The sequence below is a fragment of the Castanea sativa genome, chromosome 7 (genome assembly GCF_040712315.1).
Source record: "Castanea sativa cultivar Marrone di Chiusa Pesio chromosome 7, ASM4071231v1".
Classification (NCBI taxonomy): domain Eukaryota; kingdom Viridiplantae; phylum Streptophyta; class Magnoliopsida; order Fagales; family Fagaceae; genus Castanea; species Castanea sativa.
Window position 1 is genome coordinate 47,179,452 of NC_134019.1, and position 18,782 is coordinate 47,198,233.

The following is an 18,782-nucleotide window of genomic DNA, read 5'->3' on the forward strand; positions in this document are numbered from 1 at the left end:
CTCTAAAATGAAAATTTTGGCCTTTTAAGAGTTTAAGGAATATTTTGGCATTCTAGAAACTTTAGTAAGTTTTGGTCATTTTAGTAAATTTTGGTCATTTTAGATATTTCAGGGGTATTTGGGTCATTTTAAAGGTTTTGAGGTATTTTGGTCATTTTAAAGATTTCGAGAGTTTTTTTTTTTTTTTTTTGGGTCAGTTTAGAGGTTTTAGGGTATTATTAGTTATTTTAGAGATTTCGCGGGTATTTTTAATCACTTTAGAGATATTGAGAGTATTTTGGTCATTTTAGAGGTTTGGGGGGTTTTGGGTCATTTAGATGTTTCGAGAGTACTTTGGTCATTCTAGTTGTTTTGGGAGTATTTTGATCATTTTAGAATATACTTACATAGCCTTGGGGGCATATGTCTCATGATATCTTACATGCATCAAGAATAAGACGTGTTTAGATTGATGGTTTTGATTTTAGAGGAAAAAACAAAAATAACTTTAGTTTGAAAACCATTTGAAGAACCCACAATTAGTAAGGGTTAATGTCAAGATAAATTGGAAATCTCATGTTTGATCCAAGGGAGCACCAACTAGTATCTTCCCTTTAAAAATGAATTTTTGAAAATTAGTATATTTTATGGAAAATATAATTTTAAAGGTAGTGTTATGAACTAATACTTTTGTCACTCCAATATGTGATTCAAGAGAAAACATAATTGTAAATGAAGTAATTTGGGGAACATAATTTCAATCGGATGGTTAAATTATGAGAACAAGGATAACTGAATCTTCATGGGGCCACATGGCATGTGATCGTCATGCTCCAATTCATATTCAAATCTTGATCATTGGATTTCAAGAGTATGGTGACATATTGGTGTTGGCGAAATTTCCGAGACCAATTGGATGGTCAGATTGAGAGAACAGAGCCATACAAGTATGCAACACATGTCCATCATGCGCCATAATTAGATCTAACATCTAATCGTTGGATTTGAAGAGTGTATTGAAAGGTTAATTCAAGTAAATAATGATCACAATCGAACGGTTGGATTTAGAGAAAGGTACGGTCAAAGTTTAGTTAAAGTTAGTCAAACGCAATCAAATCCAATCAAACTTAATAGATGGTCCTGATATCGTTGGAGATTTTGAGGGTATTTCGGTCATTTTAGAGGTTTGGAGATATTTGGGTCATTTTAGATGTTTCAAGAGTATTTTGGTCATTTTAGTTGTTTTGGGAGTATTTTGATTATTTTAAAATATACTTACCTAGCCTTGGGGGCATATGTCTCATGATATCTTACAAGCATCAAGAATAAGACACGTGTTTAGATATTGATGGTTTTGATTTTAGAGGAAAAACCCAAAATAACTTTATTTTGAAAACCCCACAATTAGTAAGGGTTAATGTCAAGATAAACTTTGAAAATCTCATGTTTGATCCTAGGGGAGCACCTACTAGTATCTTCCCTTTAAAAATGAATTTTTGAAAATTAGTATTTTTTATGGAAAATATAATTTTAAAGGTAGTACTTTGGACTAATACTTCGTCACTTCCATATGTGATTCAAGGGAAAACATAACTTTAAAGGAAGTAATCTGGGAGAACATAATTTTAATCGGATGGTCAAATTATGAGAACAAGGATAACTGAATCTTCATGGGGCCATATGGCATGTGACCATCATGCTCCAATTCATATTCAAATCTTGATCATTGTATTTCAAGATTATGGTGACATATTGGTGTTGGCGAAATTTGAGACCAATTGGATGGTCGAGATTGAGAGAACGAGCCATACAGTACGCAACACATGTCCGTCATGCGCTATTATTAGATTTGGAATACGACCGTTGGATTTGAAGAGTGTCATGAAAGATTAATTCTGGTAAATTATGGTCACAATCAAACGGTTGGATTTAGAGAAATGTGTGGTCAAAGTTTAGAACAAGGTCAAACTTGGTCAAACTTAATCGATGATCCCGAGACCGTTGGATTTGGTGAAACTAGGTTCAGTGGGAAGGTTTCCAGTGGATTATTGGGTATTGGAAAAGTTGTTAGAAAATATCAATGAAAAAATAATTTTACAAGATGATGAATATCTTGTTAACATTGACTTAGATAAAGTTGATTAGGCAAGACAATGAAAAAATTATTATTTTGGCTCATATATCATGTATTATCACTTCTGGTTTTAATCAATTGGAATATGTATGTTATAAATAATTTTAATTTGATTTATTTAGTTAGTTTTGGTAAATATTATTACATAATTAATTTTTGAATTGGTTATTAGTTGAATATTTTATGAATTTATAATGAATATACCTTTCATATATGTATATCTATAATATTTTTTATAATTTTATTAAGTATTTGTGTATCTTATGACACATGATATACAAAAAATCAAAAATTGATTCACGGTACGATTCACATTTTGATAACTATGGGTATTAGTCAGTATTTAGAGTGAAATTAGAACTTTCTCAATTTTTGTTATTTTTATCGATTTTGAGTTTCGAATGGGTGAAATTATGATTTGAGAGTATTTTGAAGCAACAAGCCCTCCCTAGTCTCTTTGTTTTTTTTTTTTTTAACAAATTGGAGAGTTTTAAATTACTTTAGAGGTTTCAAGGTTATTTTGGTCATGGTATAAGTTTGGGGGTATTTTGGTCATTTTGATGAGGCTAGTGGTATTTTAATCATTTCAAATATTTTAAAGGAATTTATGTCATTTTAAAAATTTTAAGAGGCATTTTGGAGGATTTGATAAAAAAAAAAATCATATTATATCAAAATTATTTTGGCCACATATTAGTGACGATAATCTTTGTTGTCACTAAAAGATCTCTAATAGCGACGACCTAATTCGTTGCTAATATATAATCTGCTTCCCTCCATTAATTCCCTCCACTTTTTGAGAGTTAAAATTTTTCCCTCCAATATATTTTGGTAGATATATTTGCGACAACATGTTGTATCATTTGTAAAATGCGACTATCGTAGACGACAAATTATATCGTCGCTAATAGCCTTCTATTAGCGATGACCAATGTGTCATCGCTGATAAAGAGAGCATATATATAATATATTTACTATATATTTTTGGCCACATATCAGCGACGACACACAAGGTCATCACTAAAGTTGATTATTAGTGACGATAGATGTTGTCGTTAAAATAAATCTTATTTTAGCGACACAAATGTTGTCACTATAAAATTTATTGTCGTCGCTAAAAGTTTCCTTCCATTTTATAAAAGCAAATAAAATTCCCTCCATGATGTTAGCGACGACTTATTAGCGACTACCTTAGCATCGTCGCTACCATGCACTTATTAGCGATGACCATATATTATCGTCGCTAATGTGTGCCTAATAGTGACGACTTTTTGGTCGTCACTAAAACATTGGTCGCAAAAGGCCAAAATTCTTGTAGTGACAACAATCGTATTTACTATCCAATTGCTGTCTGACATTATGACTTTGTAACATTCTAATGATGGTAATGAGCAATATACTCCTGCAATTTCAAGTGATATGAAGAGGGTCTTAGAAGCCAAAGGAGAGCACAATTTGCAGGGTAATGTTTACTAAAGAACCGATTTTGAACCAATTGACACTTCTAATTCACCTTTCAAACAATGTCACATAATAATAGAATATCTTGTCTAATTACAGATCCCAGTAATCTTCATGCAAGGATGAACATTAAAAAAAAATGAAAAAGAATTATAAAAAAAAGGTACAAACAGAAAATTAAGCAAAAGGGCATACAAAAACTTAATCTTGATTTGAATCTTTGAACCTTATTTTCCATGAAAGGTTTCAGCAACTTTAATTTGACACCCCCATTGTAAACCTTAGTTTCTACTTCCATTGTCAAAATTCTTGGAGTAATCATAGGAACTGTACTTGTAGGTTTGAGGAAGACGAACTTGGTCAGAGCCAACAAGCTTTCTGATCTCAAACCTGACCTTATAGAAAACATGTCTCCAGCTACCTTTGTTTTGAGGACCAAGCATCTTAGTTTCTTCTTCATTCATTTCTAGATCTTTGGCGAAAATGGGCTTTCTTGAGAGGATCCAAGAGAAGCCCCAGTCCCACCATTTCTTCATGGAAGTGCCAGCATATTCTCCCATGGAAGACACAGACTTTGACCTTTGGAAAGCCCATGAAGTGGCAGGGGCAGCGATGGGTTGGATTTTGAGGGAGAGAGAGGAGAGTCTTCTGCGCAGGCTAACTTGTTCTTTGGAGGAGTCAGATTGTGAGACTGGGAGTGCTTGGTTTGTGGAGGTGGGCATGGTGGGTAAATAGCTTCTCTTCTGAAAGCTTTGAATAATGGTGCTCATGATGATATGTTGCTCTAAGAATGAGAAAAAGAAGAAGATGAAGAAAGAGATCTAATGAAATGTTGGTGTTGGTGGTAGAGGTGTCAGTGTTAAAGAGAAAGAGTAGAGAATGGGAGAGATTGGAGGTAAAATGTAGCGTTCACAGCTCTATCACAGCCTGTTTTATTCGTTTTTTTTTAGGGGTTTGATGGTGCGGTCCCATTACTCTATTCATCTTATATATCCTTTTGCATTTTCTCTTCTCTTCTCTGCTTTGAGAGTTTCTCGAGAAGGTTTTCTATCCCGAGAAACTACTCTCCTTGCAACAAATTCAAATGTTTTGCATTAAAAAAGGAAAAAAAATTAAGAATTTTATGCATTTGATATATGTATTATATTATTAAGTGATTCTCGAAGAAGAAAACATATATTAAATGCATTAACAAAAATATTGTGATTAAATAATGGTGCTATATGTGCTGGAAAGGAATGAGGTTGGCTTAAACTTGGGAGTATGCATGTGAGATCATGAAAAATGGGAAGAATAAAAAAGTTGTATATAAGGTTTTATGATATACAGTTTTGAACTTTTTGATTACTATATATAACAATAACATGTTATTTCGAATCATGATCCATCATACTAATGCATAGTGTAAGTGCACAATTGCACCTAGACCCAAAGACAACTGCGGGCTCAGGCCCAATGAGCCTTAAACAATGAAATTTGTAGAGTGTGGATCTGAAATCTAATTAGGGGTACTGGAAACTTAATAAACAGGTTAAGATGTAAAAATACTTGCGAATAGTAAATGATTATTGCAAAGGAACTTCCTCGGACATGAGCCGAGGACAATTTCTGTATTATTTCTTTTTCTTCCTTGAAGGTTACAATTCTTAGTTCCTTTTTTGATAACTGATCGATTCCCCCCCCCCTTTTCCTTTGGCCTCTACTCCCCTTAAATACTTCTTCTCTTGGTGCTTTATCCGCGTGTTGCCCAAATCTTCCTCTCTTCTTCTTTTTTTTTTTTTTTTTTTTTTTTTTTTTTTTTTTTCTGACACCACCTTCTTCAAGTGTTTAAATAGTAACTAGAAGGTTTAGTTCTACTGTTCAGGGGTCACTTCCCCATTAATGCGGCCAGGGAGGTAGGTGCAAGATCTTTAATGTGGAGGTGACGGCCTTTTTCTAAGATATTTCTCTAACACTGGTGCATCTAGAGGGTACAGGGATCCCCCTTTTAACCAACAATCTTTCTGGAACTCTGCCTTGATCTTTCTAGCGAATCTCCAAGTCCTCCCGGGTCTATCCGAGAAGAAATTTATCCTCGGATGTATCCTCGGACCCTCGGCATATGAGCCGATTTGCAGTCCTAACGGCCTTTTAATCAAGAACGAATTGGCCCTTCTTATCAGAGCCCAAAGGCCCAAATACCTGCTCTGGTCCTTTTACTCCCCACACATGGCATTCAAAACTATTATATAGTTTTATTTGTTTATTAAATCAAGTTTTATGCAATAAAAATGGAGAAAATTTACAAAGAAAATTTTATGCATAAAAAAAATAGGAAATAACTCTTATATACACCGTATATATACACGTACTTTTAATTGAAATTATGCCATTGCTCCAAAAAAAGAAGTTACAGAAATTAAGTCAAGACTATCAATAGGATCTGAATTTTTCAGAAGAAAAGTTGAATTGCTTTGTTTATTGTTTATAATTACCTTTCTTGTGTAATTCACTTACCTACCCAATAATTGAAAGTAGTCAATAATCGTGAAGCATCACATGCATAGTATTATTCATTTTTGTTATAATAGAAACTCACGAGAATTTGGATTCTGAGGTATTATATACTCTCTCTCTCTCTCTCACTCTCACATTTTACTAGCTAGCTAGCTAGCTACTACAAAGTTTACAACTACTACATGTTTTTGGCCATAAAACGTGGGGAGAGTAGACGGCTTCCCCGAGAGCCAAGGTGGTGACTGAGTGTGGGGACTACCTTTTGCTGTCGGTTGTAAAGTCTGGTCTCTGTCTCTGTCTTTCTCTCTCTCGTGTGTGTCTGACTATAATGGCAGGCTTGCGACTTTAGCTTAACAGCCTCACCGTCACCGTAATTCAAGTCGAAATGTACTCAAATGTACATTGTACACAGCCAAAAAACAGTGATAAAATGAGAGTTAGAAGTGGTTATAAATTAGAATAGCTAAGTCATATTCGTGACTCATGCATGCCCTTCCTAACGTATAGGAAGAAATATTGTTGATCCCATGACTTTAATAAATTCAATTATTACAACTCAATGTATATATGTTGTCAAAGTTAAATTTCTTCCTACAGTAGTACTCATGGCTCGATACCAAAGTCTCAGTCAGGTGGTAAAATCAGCACCTTTCTACAATATATAATATGTATAATTATGTTGGTAGTTGGTACTAAGAGTGAGCTCCTTTTATTCACTTTCAAAGTAAGGAAAATGAAATTGACGCAAAGAAAATAAAAAAACATGTTTGACGAGACATTTTCAAGATTTATTTTGTTAATTTGTGGAAAACAATTTGTTGTTGTCAAAGGAACATCCAAATGTTGTTCTCAGTAAATTAAATAATAAGGCCCATTAATAATTTAAGACGATCTGAAAATATATAAGGTTTTTTTTTTTTTTTTTTTTGTGTGGTAATTATAAGGTTGGATTCCTTTTCCTTTTCGTTTCTGCTACTGAACAACTATTCATTTGGACTCTAATTCTAACTTTTCTTTGAAAACAAAATAAAATAAAATAAAACAAATTTGGTCCTAAAGATGTGAGCCCATCTTGGGCAGTTAAAAAATAAGGTCCATTTTAACATGTAGTAGGTGGTCCAGTATGCAAACACCAGTCCAAAGCTTTTATGGTATTTTCTGTTTCCTAAATTAAAATTTTTACCCATGAAGTTTAGAAAATTACAACTTTCATTTGTACAGCAATAACTCTAGAGCTATTGAGAACCAATAATAAAAAACTGTCTGCTTTTAACTGTTTTGAAAATTGGTACGTATACATTCTTACAATATTTAAAGATATCATCAACTTCATTATTGAGTTTATCTTTTAGCCAATTGATTTTTTTATAGTAGCGGCGCCAAGTACTAACAAGAGTGGTCATAGGATTATCTTAGAAAATTTTTTTTATATACTTTAAAAACTTTTAACTTTTAAGGCGTCATAAGTTGAAATACTCTCAAAAAAATTGGTACATTTATATTCTTACAAAATTTAAAGATATCATCAACTTCATTATTGAGTTTATCATTTTTTCAATTCATTTTTTTTATAAGAGCGGCACCAAGTACAAACAAGGGTGGTTACAAGACCAACTTAAATTTTTATTTTTTTTAATATACCTTAAAAAATTTTGAGTTTCAAATTAATATAGGTCTTTTGACGACCACCTAGGAAAAAAAAAAAAAAAAACTTAAACACTCTTAATAAAAATTGAGCCCATTAAAAGTAAAATTCAACCTCTCAAAAATTTTGGTCCATTGAATGTTGAACAAAAAAAATTGTAAGAAATGTAATGTTCACAATATTGTCACAATATTTTCATAACAAATCCTAAATAGTAAGTTGTTATTGGTAAAAAAAAAAAATAATTAATGGTAAGTTCAAATTAGAACCATTAAAAACTTATCATTTAGGCTTTGTTGTGAAAGTGTTGCAAAATGTTATAGTAATTTCAATATTGCAAAAGCTTACCACCAGTAAAAAATTTGTGGCAGTAGACTATTGCAACAAAAATTTTGTTGCAATAAAGTTTTGATGCAATAAGTTTGTTGCAATAAAATATTTTTATTATTAAAAAAAATACTTTATTACAATGAACAGCTTGAAGGCATCAGGTTTTAAACCTTTACAACTGTTTCCAATATCTTCAACCATGGTATAGAAAATTTTGATATCCTTAAGCATACTGAGTAAGAATTTCTTATCCTCATCCTTCCACTATAAGACAATAACTTTATTGCAACAAAATTTTTTTATTGCAATAAGCTTCATATTGTTGCAATAAACCTCTATTGCAACGAAATTTTTCGTTGCCCGCTATTGCGATAAAGTCTGTGGCAATAGACTATTGCAACAAAAATTTCGTTGCAATAGAGTTTTGTTGCAATAAAATATTTTTATTATTATTAAAAATACTTCATTGCAACAAAAAATATTGTTGTTATAATTTATTGCAACAAAATTTTTGTTGTGATAGATTACTGCAACCATAATTTTTGCTACAATAAAGTACATCTTGGAAACTTATTGCAACTAATCTTTTTGTTGCGATAAGTTACCGCAACAATAATTTTTGTTGCAATAAATTATATATATATATATATATATATATATATATATATATATTTTTTCCACTAAACACATTATAGTTAACTTGTTAACAATATAAAAATATCTTCACAAAATCAAAAAAAAAAATCTACAAAATAAGCAAACCATTAATACTTGTTGAATTTATATTCAACCTTAAATCTCTTATTTAAATAAAATAGTGTGTATAATAGATGGTGTGATGCAAGTATTTTGAAGAATAGTAGTATAAAATAGAAAAAAAAAAGTTTTTACTTGTAAAATAGACAAATATATATAAAGATAGATAGATAGACCAATAGTAAATGTAGTTAAAGATCTCTCAGTCAAAACCTTGTTATTTCCTCTTCTAAAAAAAATAAATATAAATAAAACCTTGTAATGTCCCCCACTCCATAGACACTCCACAAGAGCACAAGCTTCACCTCTCTTTCCTTCGTTGGTTCTCTTTGAAATCAGGGGCAATGTCAGACAACAACAAGTCAATTCAATGGGGATATATACCTGATGAGATTCTTACCCATATTTTCACTTTCCTACCTATCTCCCGTTATGCCATACCCAAAAGCTGGAAAGAATCACTACTCATCTCAGCTAGAAACATCCCCATATTTGACATTGCTAAAGCGGCATGGATCCACTATCTCAATGAATTTCCCTGAAGAATTTTAGCAATTTTAGAAAAATACCCCTTAGTCCATAACTCATCATTGACTGGAACAGAACTAGTACCAATCAAAATAGGGAAGAAATAACCAAGCACCACCAATATCAAAGTATAAATCAAAGCCTTCGGAAGAGTTTTCTTTGGGTTGTTCACCTCACCAATAAATGTGCTTATTGAGCCCCAATAATTTAGATTCCAAAATAGAGTGTTCAAATACAAATTCTAATCCACTTCATGTCGATTTACCTCTAACCATCCGGAAGGCTCCAGCTTCAAATATGCAACAATCCCCATAACCACAAAAGGAAGAAGTGAGGAAACCCCTAAAATTACAGCAAGCCATCCCACAATAAACAATCCTCTATAGTTCATATAAGTATGGACAACTGTCAAAATTATTAGGGCTAGGATTCTTGGCACACCATCACCTAAAACTGGGAAAGCCGACTTCAAATAATCAAGAAATAGAATTGGGTAGAGTGCATTATCAATAACTCTACTTAGTCATTTCACCCAACCTTGCTGAAACCCCCAATAGGGACCCAATTCAGTTGAAACCCAAACCACATAACCTCCATTCTCGGGGAACATAGTATCCATATCAGCAGTTATTACTACTTTAGGAACACTCCATATGATTGGGAAGACCAAAAAGCCGAAAAGGGTTAAAAAAGAACCAACAGCACGAACAATGTCCTCGACCCCAAATAGGTCCCCAGAAACCTCATAGAATATGAGGAACACAAGTGGTAGAATTGAAACTTTCTTAAACCTATCTACCCTTGGAAGAGGTATATCATCAATTGACACACCAGTAGAGTCTCCTATATCAATTGACACACCAGTAGAGTCTCCTCCCATATCAACTGACACACCAGTAGTCTCCCATATCAACTGACACACCAATAGAGTCTCCTCCCATATCAACTAACACACCAGTAGAGTCTCCCATATCAACTAACACACCAATAGAGTCTCCTCCCATATCAACTGACACACCAGTAAAATCTCCTATATCAATTGACACAATCTCATCACTACTGGAGTTTCCCATTGCACTAGATGCTTGCCTAGTTGTTGTGTTCCTCAATCTGCATGCATAATCATGTTCTCAACACAATAAACATCTCATATAACAATTTTATTTTATTTAAAACATGCATGCACAAACACAAATACACACTTAAAAGCAAACACTAGGCATAATCTCACAAGTGAAAAATAAAAAATAAAAAAATCATACAAATACCAAGTAATTCTCAAACTAAACATATAAATGAGTAGTCTGCAACAAAATAACAAAGTTGAAAATGAATATCCAAATGATAGTAAAGATCTACCATAGGATGGCATGTTAAATGACATGTAAAAAATATCCTAGAATGACGTGTTAAAATGAATGATATGTGAAATATATCCTAGCTAGAATTCCATGTTAAAATGAATGACATGTGAAAATCTATCATAGAATGACATGTAACAATCTATCGTAGAATGACATGTAAATAACATGTCAAAAGGTACAAGCAATCTATCATAAGAATTTCTTATCCTCATCCTTCCACTACAAGAAAATAGCCTTATTGCAATGAAATTTTTTATTGAAATAAGCTTCATATTGTTGCAATAAACCTCTATTGCGACAAATTTTTTTCATTGCCCGCTATTGCGATAAAGTCTGTGGCAATAGATTATTGCAACAAAATTTTTGCTGCAATAGAGTTTTGTTGCAATAAAATATTTTTATTATTATTAAAAATACTTTATTGCAACAAAAAATATTGTTGCTATAATTTATTGCAACAAAATTTTTGTTGTGTTAAATTACTGCAACCATAATTTTTGCTACAATAAAGTACATCTTGGAAACTTATTGCAACTAATCTTTTTGTTGCGATAAGTTACCGCAACAATAATTTTTGTTGCAATAAATTTTATATATTTTTTTCTACTAAACACATTATAGTTAACTTGTTAACAATATAAAAAAATCTTCACAAAATAAAAAATAAAAAAAAATCTACAAAATAAGCAAACCATTAATACTTGTTGAATTTATATTCAACCTTAAATCTCTTATTTAAATAAAATAGTGTGTATAATAGATGGTGTGATGCAAGTATTTTGAAGAATAGTAGTATAAAATAGAAAAAAAAAAAAGTTTTTACTTGTAAAATAGATAGACTGATGGTAAATGTAGTTAAAGATCTCTCCGTCAAAACCTCGTTATTTCCTCTTCTAAAAAAAATAAAACCTTGTTATTTCCTCCACTCCACAAGAGCACAAGCTTCGCCTCTCTTTCCTTCGTTGGTTCTCTTTGAAATCGGGGGCAATGTCAGATAGTGAGAAGTCAATTCAATGTGGATATTTACCTGATGAGATTCTTACCCATATTTGCACTTTCCTACCTATCAAATCTCTTATCATCTGTACCTCTGTCTCTAAAACCTAGAAATCCCTAATCCAAAACCCTACTTTCATTTCTACCCATCTCCACCAGTCCCACAACAAAAACCAAAACCTCTTCCTCTTAAGGCTCTCACGGAATGACAAACAAGTCTACACATTGCATAAAGAAGACGATCCTGATTTCATTGAATACACCAGCTTTGATTCCCCTTTCCATGCTCCTCAGTACCCCCATCACAGAACATATAGTGCCCACGGTACTTGTAATGGTCTGATATGCCTCTCCTATAGTTTACCCAAGTAAATTCATTATCACAAATCATCAATTATACAACTAGTAGAATTAAGTTTCATTATCCACGTAAATTCATCATCACAAACCTCCAAAAAAGGATTATCCATACCTTTTTCAAATGACTTGTTCATCCTCCAAAAAAGTGTTATCCATGCCTTAATTACAAATCACTTGTTCTGCCTCCAAAAAAGTAATATTCATGCCTTAACCACAAATCACCTGAATAATTGACACCTAAAAACAATCAAAATTTGTAAGAAACTCATGCTATAATCATCACACAATTTTTTCCATATATCCATATAAATGGTAAAACAAATTTAAACGAATGGAAGTGTAAAAGATTGAATAACAGAAGGAAAAATTATTCAAAAAATTAAGCAATTGAAAAATCTCATAGCTACAAGATAATGTAATAAAAAGTTTAGTAAAATTAAGTGGCAGAATGGCTACTCTAGAGTGAGGAAGTGAGGAGAGAGAGTATAATAAAAATTTTATGTTCCAAATTTGGAATTGGATTTTGAGGGGTTTATACTTTATACTACTTTATATATAGAATAGAATTGGACTTATATTAATTTTCTTAAGAGATAATTACATTTTTCCCGCTTATGGTTTACCTCTAATTCGATGTGCCCACCCGTGGTTTAAACTTTGACACTTTGCCCACCTATGGTTTCCACCGTTACTTAGTCGTAACCCACCTCTCCCTCAGCCGTTACTCTAACACGTTTTCTTTCAAAATCAAAACACATAACAGATCAAAAAGTTGAAGTTTTTAATTGCTTAAGACCTTCTATGAGAACATATGCCCAAAAAAATTACAATGAACCCAATTCAAAATTGCAACTTTCCATAACATTAAAGCATAAAAATTTGAACTTTATCAGCTTAACTACTCTAAAACCAATTGAAGCAGTAAATAAATCAAATTACCTCAGATTCAAATCTCTCTCTCTCTCTCTCTCTCTCTCTCTCTCTCTCTCTCTCTCTCTCTCTCTCTCTCTCTCTCTCTCTCTCTCTCTCTCTCTCTCCGCTTGTTGCAACACCTAAGCAACAAGCCACCCTTTCTTAGTGCAAGAGAGAGACCCACAAGAACATGCATATTGGTGTAGGTGTCGTTTAGAGTTTGGTCCGAAACAACGAAACCGTTGGCGGTGTGGTTGGCGAAGTCGAGCGCGACGGAGTCCCACTAGTGGGCGTCAGATCCAGGTAGCATGTCGAATTGGGAGACCCGGAAAGAGCAATCGTCGAGGATTGTCAAGGCGCTGCAAAGCTAGTGCTGGACCATTTTGAACTCGGATCGAAGGCCCACAGGTGGGCTGGTTTTGGAGCAGGTGGGATTCAGATCCGCATGGCAGAGGAGGAGGAGGAGGAGAAAGAGAAACCCGAGGAAGATGTGTTTCTGAGGCATGAGATCCCGGATCTAGTACTGGGTATGTTCCGAATTTCTGGGTTTTGGTTTGAGGTGGAAGAGAGTGAAGAGTGGATTTGAAAATTGTGTTGATTTTATTTGGGATTTTTGATTGCAATGGACTCCAAAACAAGATTAGGTTTTTTTTTTTTTTTTTATGGCAAGACTGGGGTTTGTTAATTTTTCTAGGATTTTTTGAACTTTTCTGGGTTTTTAATTTTTGTTGGCAGGAACTTTTCTAGGTTTTTTTTTTTTTTTTCATATTTTCACTAGAGAAATTGTATATGAATAGTTCATTGCTCTGTAAAAATTGGATCTAAATTTGGATTTATATTAAGTTGTAAAAATTGGATCTAAATTTGTAAAAATTGGATCTAAATTTGGATTTATATTAAGTTGTTATTTTTCTTTTCTCATACGGCTTTATCATGCTTTCAGATTTATAATTTGTTGGTTGCTTGTGGTTGAGATGATAAGTTCAAATACAAGTTGAAATTCTAAGAAATTGCATAATTTTTTTTACCAATAGCACATGTTTGATCTTGTTTTCTCTTTAATTTTTATGTTTTTTATGTTTTGGGAGGAGAGAGACATAAAAATAGTGCAAAAATACATATTTATCCTTCTTTTTAATAGAGGTGGATAATAGGAGACTAACGGTGGTAACCACAGGTGGGCAAAGTGTCAAAATTTAAACCACAGGTAGGCACATCAAATTAGAAGCAAACCACAGGTAAGTAAAATGTAATTATCCATTTTTTTAATAATAAAAAAACTCCATTAAAAAATATTGTTCTCACATTAAGAAAAAAAACTATAAAATAAAACCAGACCTTTTTTTAATAATAAAAAATTACTATTAAAAGAAATATTTTTTCACACGAAAAACTTTTATAAAATTTATTACATATATATTTTAAGTGAGCATGGAAATTTTTTTTTTAACAAGAATTAGACAAAATGCTTGAATTAAATAAATTAAAATTTAGAGTTCAATTCAAAGTTAGAATTTAATCGAACTTTTGTTAAGCTTTTGTTTTATTTTTAAATTTTTTAAAAGAATTCTGTTGCAATAAAGTGCTTGCATCTTAATATTATGTATCTTGTAGAGCTGCAAGATAATGTCTTTTTATAAGTAAATTACAGTTTTGTTAGCAATAAAAATAATAATTAGTCTCTTCGCATGTGTCACGATCATTCTTAGAGGGCTTTTTTTTTGTGTTTTATAACAAATTTTTCATTCATTCCAATTTAAGATTCATGCATTGGTCCTATGATATTTATGCATTTGTCAATTACTGAAATAGCTAAAAGAGAGATGAGACCCAGCTACCACCAAAAAATCAAAATCAAAATAGCATTGAAGTCATTAGTTTGTGTGGGTGTGCTCATTTTTGGGTGCTTAATCTCTTTACACTCTTAGTTATATTGGTGTGTTCATTTTTGGGTGCTAAGTTTCATCACACTCTTAATTCTATCGGTGATTGGCAAATGCATAAATATCATTAATTGGCCCAAAGCAAAAACTTCAAATTGGAATTAATGAAAAATTTGTCATTAAACCAAAAATAAATAAAAAGCCTCTAAGCAAAGACGCTAGTATTTCATAACTATTACCCCTTTTTTCAAGTTGCTCATAACTATTACGCCTTTTTTCAAGTTGCTTAAAATTAAATCGGCAATTGTTCTGGTTTTTGAAAAATTAGTATAATTAGAAACCAAGATTTTAAAACATTAATAAAATTGGCCCTAAAAAAACATTAGTAAAATTGAATGCCACTTGAACTAATGACACATACTGATGTGCACATGCTCAAAGAAGACCTTTCTCTTCGATGAAAAATTTTCATTGGCTTCTAATCATTCGCACATAGGCCATGCTCAAAGGCACTTATATATTATTTTTCTCAATATTGAACTTTAATATTGTTTTTAGGAGATCAAAATTATTGATAAAAGAAAAGTCATAGGTATAAATTTAGAAAATTACAGTTCCAACTTGCAAAACAAACAAACACACCTATGAGCACTCATGTAAAGAGGAAATAACACTTTCAGGAGCCTCCGATTGAGTAATACTTAACCTAAAAGCTTATGCCTTTTGTATCAACAAAAAAAACTTAGATTCCATTAGTTACCAGATTGATGATTCTTCTTGATTTTTAATATCAACAAATGTTTTTGGATGTACGTAAAAAATTTTGAGCCTTCACAAGTTGGTGAGGACAAAATAAAGACCCCTCAATGACTGTATCAACTACAAAAAGAATGCAGGTGTTGCTGGATCTCCAGAATGTTATGATTGTGGTAATATGAGGTTTGAGTGATGGTTTGGCTTTAATGTGGAAGGCTGACATTACCGTTGATATCCAAGCCTATTCTAGATCTCATCATCATATATATCTCGACAATATTTGTGAATGATGGTGTGCGAAAATGGTACTTAACGTACGGCGGGTTTATATATATGTTTGGCTAGAGACGCATAGGGATAACGAGACCCGGGCACTCCTAAGGTTTCTAGCCTCTGAATCCACACTCCCATGCATGGCTATGTAGAGGAGATTTACAAAGATGGAATAAAGCAACCTTTAGACATTTACAAGACCCAGGATGAACTGAAACAAATTCAGGAGAATATGGTTTCTTATAGGAATAGTGAGACAGAGTCAATGAACTCACAGCCAGATTAGATGAGCTTCTCCATCAAGAGAAATTCAACTTTGTAAGTGATACTAAAGCATTAAAGTTAGATAATAATGCTTCATTATGTGGGGGCATGGATCACAAGTAATTAGGCAATAGTTCAAAACTGAAATAAAAACAAGATCTAAAGAAGAAAATTGCATTTTTCTATCACACAAAAAAATATGTGGTTGATTTACGTCTTTATGGTTACACATATATCATTGGAAATATTTTATCAATAGACTCAAAATTAACTTGCTACTCAAAAACATTAATCGAAATGCAAATCTTTTTTTTTTCTTCTTGACACGAGTAATTCTACTTGAAATTTTGATTGTAGCATTCCCAAAGCTCGAACATAGCCATATGAAAAGCATCAAATCTGTTGGGTGGTGAATTCCATTTAAAGCTTTTTTGTACCTGATTAAAAAAGAATGCAAATTTAATAAAATAATGCATTTACCATATACATATGCAACCTTTGGTGACATAATTTTAGCCTAGCACAATCTATCAGTGGAATCAATGTGTGTGAATGAGGACAATGTCAGAATTAATGCATGGCATACACAATCATGCCAAGCTAAGAATTTTTAAGGGGAAAAAAAGAATGTAAATGAAGTAAAAATTTGCATATAAGCCGGATCAGTGTTAGAATAATGTTTTTTACCTTGAGCAGGTTGGAATGTAATGTGAAGGAATCAGAGGCTTTTATCCTATGAACAAGATTGTGGACCTGGTAAGTATCATTCTTTTCGATTCTTAGAGAAAACTTATCCCAGTCCAGTATCCTTTTGAAGGGCAAGCGATTGTAGGTTGACAAGAAAACTAAAGAAAGACGCACAAAAATCATAGAAAAGTCATTAAAAGATAATAAGTTAGAAAATTGTATATATAAACAACAACAAAATGGAAGAAAATGAAGGCATACCCGGTATGCATCCATCCAAGATTGATTTAGTTATACAAGCAGTGGTAATTCGGGATCGACCAGAGCATACACAAAACACTTCATCCTTTTTGGTTATAAAAATGAGTTTGGCTTCATAAGATGCTCTGTAATATACAAATTACACACAAATCACTACGAAAGACTTGAAAAGACAAAATCTTGATCGGTGATAAAGAAAAGTTTGCATGGATAATAAATAGTAAGAGAGTTTTTATAATAGCTAGGAATACCTTTTAGGTATGTGAAGAGGCGGGAGTAAGATTTCATTGGATGCAATTTTAGATTTACAAACAACTCGAATTGCATTGTCGTCGCTGGAAGCAGCAGTAACGTAAAAGTGTTGATTGGCTTGTGTTTGATTCCAATACCGATACGGGCATTGCATTGAGTATTGAGATGTTCGCTGATGCTGATGCTGATGCTGATGCATGGGGCAAGATTTGTGCAAAGAAGACGTGTTGTTAAGTGAAATAAAAGAGATAGGCATAACAAAGAAGAGGTGAGCATTGCGAGGGTCATCAGTGGTGAAGAAGCGACTTTGCTTGATATTCTTGAAGAAGAAGAAGTCGCCTTCGCATTCGGTCCCGTTCTTTATTTCCTCCATACCGGCCCTGTAACTCATGTAATCCCAAGGATAGCACTTGTTGAGGACATCATCTGCAGGGTACGCATACACCTTGAACTCCCTCTCCATGTCCTTGTACTTCAAAGCAAAACGTCCAGGATGGTGATACACATCATCTTGCAGATGTGCTCGCTATATAATTATGAAACAACAACAAAATCAAATTAAAGATTAACAAGTACTGATCAAAGCTAACGCTCAAGATTCAAGGAAGAGAAATTAAGTAACATATACCCCCCATGGAAATTGAATTATAGTATCGGGTTCACTGAATAAGTAGAAAGCAACTGTGTAGAAGCTCAGGAACAGAGAGAGACAGAAATTGAATATTAGCCTCCGTGTCTGATACTCCTCGTAGCCTATGCCTAGTTCTACAAAGTAAATTCCAAAGCCTCCGTCTCCATCATCGAGGAAAAGGTCATCTTCTGGGTGTGGATTGGGTAAAGGGTCGTGTTCATGTGGAATACCATTGGGAAGTGGAAACCTGAGGTGTGCCATGGTTGAACCTGGGTTGGGCTGGGTTGGGTTTCTTGGAGCAGAGAAACTATATATAGGGGAGTATTGGTTTCTTGGTGAGTGAAAGAAAGTTGTTAAAATCAGTTGTGAGAGCGGGAGGGAGATACTTCATTTTATATACATGATGATATGGTGCTTGGTTACCAAGGTGACTAGAGGTCAGGATTGGGCTAACAGACTTAAGAGGCCTACACTACATGTGGGCAGAATTCTAAACCATCCAAAGCAAAAGAACAGCCCAATCCAAACAACCCTCCACCCCCTTAAAAAAATTTCCTCCTTTTTTTTTTTTTTTTATACATATAATAGAATTTAAATATATAACGTACACTTTATGGTTATTGCTCTTATTATCAAGTTAATTTTGGGTGAAGAAAAAATTCGTACATCAGATTTCTCATTTGATTACATAAGATGTTACTAGTTGTTAAATAAGATTAATATCGCTTACACTCTATATCTTAACTAAATAGTAAAAAATAATGTGAGATAATAAAGCACCACATTATCATACTCCAAGAATACTTAATAATTT

General features: G+C 33.0%; 1 protein-coding gene and 1 pseudogene across 1 annotated transcript; both read right to left on the reverse strand.

Moving 5' to 3' along the window:
* Nucleotides 1–3,597: 3,597 nt before the first annotated feature.
* Nucleotides 3,598–4,480, reverse strand: LOC142642341 (uncharacterized). Its single transcript, XM_075816694.1, has one exon. It carries the CDS (start codon nt 4,342–4,344, stop codon nt 3,856–3,858), a length of 489 nt encoding a protein of 162 aa, XP_075672809.1. The 5' UTR covers nt 4,345–4,480; the 3' UTR covers nt 3,598–3,855.
* Nucleotides 4,481–9,231: 4,751 nt separating this feature from the next.
* Nucleotides 9,232–18,229, reverse strand: LOC142644588 (putative polyamine transporter At1g31830; annotated as a pseudogene).
* Nucleotides 18,230–18,782: the final 553 nt, after the last annotated feature.